General features: G+C 41.7%; 1 protein-coding gene across 2 annotated transcripts; it reads left to right on the top strand.

Moving 5' to 3' along the window:
• Positions 1–335: 335 nt before the first annotated feature.
• fbxo43 (F-box protein 43) lies at positions 336–5613 on the top strand. Of its 2 annotated transcripts, none has more exons than XM_084725931.1 (6): positions 336–475; positions 1920–2785; positions 2889–3635; positions 4453–4528; positions 4991–5185; positions 5348–5613. In XM_084725931.1, the coding sequence occupies exons 2-6, from the start codon at positions 1989–1991 to the stop codon at positions 5594–5596; spliced, it is 2064 nt and encodes a 687-aa protein (XP_084582057.1). In that variant the 5' UTR covers positions 336–475; positions 1920–1988; the 3' UTR covers positions 5597–5613. The 2 variants fall into 2 exon arrangements, with proteins under 2 accessions (XP_084582057.1, XP_084582056.1); XM_084725930.1 differs by having other exon boundaries at positions 337–475; positions 4453–4555.
• The last annotated feature ends 6 nt before the right edge of the window (positions 5614–5619 follow it).

Below are 5619 nucleotides of genomic sequence, written 5' to 3' on the forward strand. Positions count from 1 at the left end.
AGTTTTTCTGTCATAGCAGTAGTTCTGAATGATAGATAAAGCTATATATTTTTTGCTGGCTCACTAAAGTTGTTAGCTCTCTTATATGTTGGTATTAACGTTACGGAAACACAGAATTTACGTTTAGGAAATTAAAACGATCCTCTCAGCTTGTCTTAATGCGATAAAGTTAAAGTAAGTTACTTTACCTGCTGCTGTTGTTTGGCTAAACGCTCATCTGCAAAGCAAGGTCTGTTACTATGGTAACCACGCACGGAAGGAAACTGCAGAGCCGTGCACCCCCAAAGCGGAAACACGTGACACAGCCAACGGAGGGCTCCAAATTTGAAAACGTGGCTATTAGTTGCCTGTAAGTGACCATGTAGCAAACAAACAACAACGAGGGGTGCGAGCTGAGGCCTAGAACTGAGCCTTAGGAAACAACATCGCCGATATCGAGTCCACGGCCTTTACATGAGCTCAATTTTATGAAGACGTAAGTGCTTTTTTGAAATAATGAAATACTTCTATGGTGAATGTTGTGCTTTTTGCCATTTACAACAAGCTAAATGGTGGTTGTCGTTTTAGGAGGCTAACGTAACGTGTGGAAAGTAGTGCTCACATCAAATGTGTAACATTGAATAACCGGGAATAGCTAACGTTAATGGACGGGAGGATGGAATTTTAATCGGCAAAACGAACCAAAGGGCTCTATATTATTGTGTGTGTGTGTACGTGTGCACATAGGTAGATATCAATCCGCCTGTACAAAAGTGAACTGGGTAATTGACGCAGGTGTTTTCCCATCGTGCTAATTGCTCTAACAAGGATGACTGTGGGACCTGAGTGAGTCTTAACAAAGCGTTTTAATGCAAAATTAAGACCGTTAGCTTAACCTTATTGTCAAATGTAGATAACCTAAACACATTCTGTATCAGATTTCATGTGTATTTGACTAAAAGTAGTATTATAATTTTTGACCTCCTACTCGGGTAATGCAGACCGAGCTGAATAGCCAAATATTTAGTCTACCGTTATCTCCGCCAATTTTCAAACATAAACCGGAATTAAGTAACTTGAAATAAGATGTTCTTAGTATGGCACACCCCCTTGTTGATACTCGTATTAACCCTGTCTGAGGTCCGCTGTCTGCCAGGGTCAGTTTTTTGTTTTGGCGGTTATGGCTCAGTTTATAGCGGCATCACAGAGCACGTGACGGGAGATTTAAATCGACAGCACGCTCTCTCATAGCAACGCTGATGAACCAGCTGAGAAGGTTTGGTGTTGAACCAGCTGACTTTCTTTGTCAAACCGCTATCTACAGTTTATGGACTGAGAACAACTGAAAGACGACATGTTTTTTATCACTTGGCTCATCTGTCCAACATATCAACACCTACTTAGAAATAGTCGCTAATACAGCCAACATTTTAGCTAGTTTAGCTTTGATCTGTTGTGTAAGCTGTCCTTATTGAAGTCATGATGTCTCCTATCTCTGTAAGGCTTCAAATAGCGATTATTTTTATTACTGATTAATCTGTTGATAATTTTATCAATTAATTGATCAGTTGTTAGGTCCATTAAATGTCAGAAACTGGCAAAAAAAATGTCTCACTGTTTTCTAAAGCCTGAGGTAATGTTCTCAAATGTCTTATTTTGTCTAACCAAAAGATATTTAGTTTACTGTCACACATGACTCATGCAGAGGACTGACAGCCCACACACACGGGGTGGATGCCCCACCAACCAAGCCAAACAGCTGCCCCAGTCAGAACTTAATTTAACAGTTGACAACTAAAATTAGTTAACTGATGAACTGTTGCAGCTGTAGACCTCTATCACTTCAGTTTATTTGATAAAAACTAGTTACCAGACAGGCATGGGTCATGCTGCTCATTTGTCCATAATTGGTTTAACTTCCTACTTTTTGTTGTCTGCAGGTCAGTTGACATCATCCTCACCTGGTGAATACGGTGTTTTGGACAAAAGGTGCACACAGGAGGAGGAAAATGCAGTGCACTCCTGAATCAAATGTCTATCGTGAGAGCTGCAAAGGCAAGCACTGTTTTGATGACTGTTCTGACAGTGGATACTCAGGATTATTTCACAGTCCGCCAAGCATCAGTGGAGCAGACTCCTCTAGGTCTTTGTCTCTGGTAGAATTCAGTGAAACGCCTAAAGAGAACCTCAGGCTTTCTGTCACACCTAAGGAGAGGACTAGAGAACCAGCTGGATTTCTAAGCAAGGACTCCAGGGGAATACAGCAATCTTCAGCAGTCAGTTGGTGTGAAACTCCTAGGAGAGATTCCTCATTGCGACATAGACTTCTAATGTGCAGATCCACCACAGCTTTCAAAGCTGACAACACAAGATCACCATGCACCAGAAAGACTGAATCCTCTATTGTTGTTGGGTCTGAAAACTGGCTCAGTGCATCATTTGACTCTCTAGACACTGTGACGGGGGCATTGGCATCAAGCACTTTAAAATTAGATCAGGATCTGCCGCTCTCTGGCAGGAAACGTCGTCTTCTCTTCACACAGGTGAGGACCTCCACACTAGAATATGGTAAACTCAACTCTGGTTGTCTTTCCAGTTTTGAGAGAAGAGTTTCACTCACAGATGCAGATTTCAGTGAGAGCATTTCTGCCTCTGATCAAATTGATACTGAGACTCCATGCAAATTCCTGCCTACCTCATCTAAGGAAAACTTTCATTCACCAAATTGTGGTGTGACAAATAACCTGTATGACAGCTCAAGTGTCTTGTGCACACCATCACTGACACACACACCCAAATACATCAGGTATGTGCTTTTTAACTTTCTAAACTATTAAACAGTAATAAATGATTATTCTTTATTAATCAGAAAACATGCCTATATTAACCCCTTTGTAACCCCGGAACAGGTCTGTGTCTGAAGACAGTGGTTTCAGTTCCCTGACTCTTGATAAATCCCAGGACTCCTCTGTGGACCATGATGGCTCATTCCAGGAACTGCTGTTATCTGCCTCCAGAGGAAACTATGAAACCCCAAACCTGGCAGAGGCAAAGCGGCGCTCCCGTTTGCAGCGTCAGCACCGTCTTTCTACGCTTAAAGAAGGAGGCTCTCAGTCTGAAGAAGACGCAACTGACAGAAAGCATAACCATCAGTGCAACAGGCAATCTAAAGAAGATGAGGTTTTTGTTGATGTTGCCACTCCTTGCAGCATCCTTTCTGCTAACTGTGGTAATGGCATGACCTCTGATAGTTTGGTCTCTGCAAAGCAAGACTATGCCACCCCACTAAGAGCAACTACAGTCATACCAGAAACCATGACACCTGTGGCAGCTCCTGCCAATCCAGATGCAACTCCTGCCAGGACAACCCCAGTGGATCTCTCTCTGACTCCAGCTTTACAGCTCATTCATGTTATGTGTCAGCAGAAAGCCCAGATGTTTGTTGGCCAAAGTCCAAGCCTGAAGGAGCAACTCAAATCCACAGCAGCACTGACTGAGACCCCTATGGCGTTCAGGACCACTATGCCATTGGCGGGGCTGATTGGCAGAAAGATGGGCCTGGGGAAGGTGGATATACTCACAGAGCTGAAAAAGAGGAGCCTCAGGCACATTCTGGCTTTCATACTTTGTCACCTGAACTCTGAGAGCATCTACAGGTGAGGAGTTCACGTTTTCAACACACAGTTATAATTACTCATATAACAAGTGAATTCTAATTTTCTGTCATATTTTGTTGCATCTACCATATAGCCTAACTCGGCTAGAGTTAGGCTATATATATAGAGTTTGATTTCACAGCAAAAAAGAGAAGAAAAACCTTAGGCACACACACAAACAAAAATTAAAATAAAAAAAATAATGCAGTGCTGGTACAGAACATTGTCTGGTTTTGCTATGTTGCAAGACAGATTACAGGCAGAACAGTAAAGACTGAACTGAGATCTTGAATGACCTAGATCTTTTTACAGCTTTGCTACTCTCAATACTATTGCTGCGAATATTCTTTAAAAGTGTATTGAAAATATATATACTTTTGACAACCTTAAACTTAGTTCGCCTTTCTTACTTCTCAAAGGTCAAGTAGTTTGATTCCTATTTCAGTCCATCATTCATTGAACTGTTTACTTGTGATGGCAGCATTAAATTGTAAATAGATGTAATCAAACCATACAGAATCCTGTATCAAACAATATATGAATTCATACAGCATATCATGGCTGGCTGCTTAGCTTAGATGACAGTAAATGGCATGGCAGTAGTCTAAATGTTTACTGGTAAATTACCAACATGTTACCAGTGCAGTTTTTAGTATTTAAAAGCAGAGCAGTTAAATTTGTAAATCAAGTTTTGTCTAAAAAGTTTAGACTGATTGCCATGTAAAAGAGCAGGCTTGCAAAGTGAAGGACATGATTTTAAAGGTGCAATGAGTTCTGAAAATATTGATGTCATGTGTGTATTGTGTGTGTTTGGCAGGTGTGGTCAGGTGTGCAAGAGCTGGAATGAAATCATCCAACAAGACAAGCGGGCTAGTTTTAAGAGACGAAGTCACGTGAGTGAGCTGGAGGCTGCTCTTGAGGTAGAAGATTTGCGATTATTGTTATTGCTAATAATGGCTGGCCATGAAAAATTAATCTCATATCAGCATATCGATGTTACACAGGGAAGTGTATATTTTGCTGTCAGCCAAAAACATCTGCTATGGCATTGGTGGGTGTGGTCGGTCTGCTGACCGGTTATGACTTGGGGCAGAATGATTTTGAAAATATATCTAATTGCAATTATTTTGACTGATATTGCAGTATGTCTTGTGCCATGTGAAGATGATTTCTTAAGTCTGTGGAATATGATGTGTAGGCCAGGACATCTCTGCAGCATGGCAATATTTTATTTTAAATATTCTGATACACATTTCACCTCTAACAAATATTGCACCTCCTGCAATGTGTCCTAATATGACTGACAGTGACTAATAACTGCAATGTTACCCTAACTTTGTGCTGTTGTCTTATAGCTTGGTGGTGCTGTCCATGTCCCTGATGCAGAGACCAGACTCACTATGCTTAAGAGGTCGGCCCTCAGGACAGTTCAGGGCCAGTCTAGGACATCCAGCTTCTGCACCCCGCAGTCAGGAAATAGCACTTTAACCCCATTACAGCACAGTATCTTGTGTTCAGGCAGCAGCAGCAAACGGGAGAAATTTCTAGAAGTAAGTGTAAAAACAACTGCACTGGAAAATGTTTAACATGTTGTATTGATTGCTGATCAGCAGAGGTTGAATGATGTTTCTAATTAGTCTTCCTCAAGGAACTGCTCAGTGAAGTTCCCATAAGATCTACTTAATTACTTTATTTCAATTTTTTTTTTTCAGGTTGCTAAAACCCTCTTCAAGGATGAGTGCCTCAAGCCTTGCCCTCGATGTCAGCACCCTGCAAGGTGTCGATCAGTGAAAGGGGAAGGTGTGTGCAGCAGAGCTGACTGTGGTTTCCAGTTTTGCACTGCCTGCTTGTGTGCTTTCCACAGCTCGAGAGAGTGTGGCAGCCAGTCTGTAGGCCGTCGCAAAAAGGACATACTTCTTCCAGGAAGCGCTCAAAGCAAACGAAATGTGAGGAGACTATGAGCAAAAGGAACTGTATTCCTGTA

Source organism: Lutjanus erythropterus, chromosome 9, assembly GCF_056507025.1.
Source record: "Lutjanus erythropterus isolate fLutEry1 chromosome 9, fLutEry1.hap2, whole genome shotgun sequence".
Classification (NCBI taxonomy): domain Eukaryota; kingdom Metazoa; phylum Chordata; class Actinopteri; order Lutjaniformes; family Lutjanidae; genus Lutjanus; species Lutjanus erythropterus.

Coding starts and splice junctions, on each gene's coding strand:
- fbxo43 (XM_084725930.1), top strand. CDS start 1,989: ATGCAGTGCACTCCTGAATCAAATGTCTATCGTGAGAGCTGCAAAGGC. Junction 3,636..4,452: donor AACTCTGAGAGCATCTACAG/GTGAGGAGTTCA, acceptor TGTGTTTGGCAG/GTGTGGTCAGGTGTGCAAGA. Junction 4,556..4,990: donor AGCTGGAGGCTGCTCTTGAG/GTAGAAGATTTG, acceptor GTTGTCTTATAG/CTTGGTGGTGCTGTCCATGT.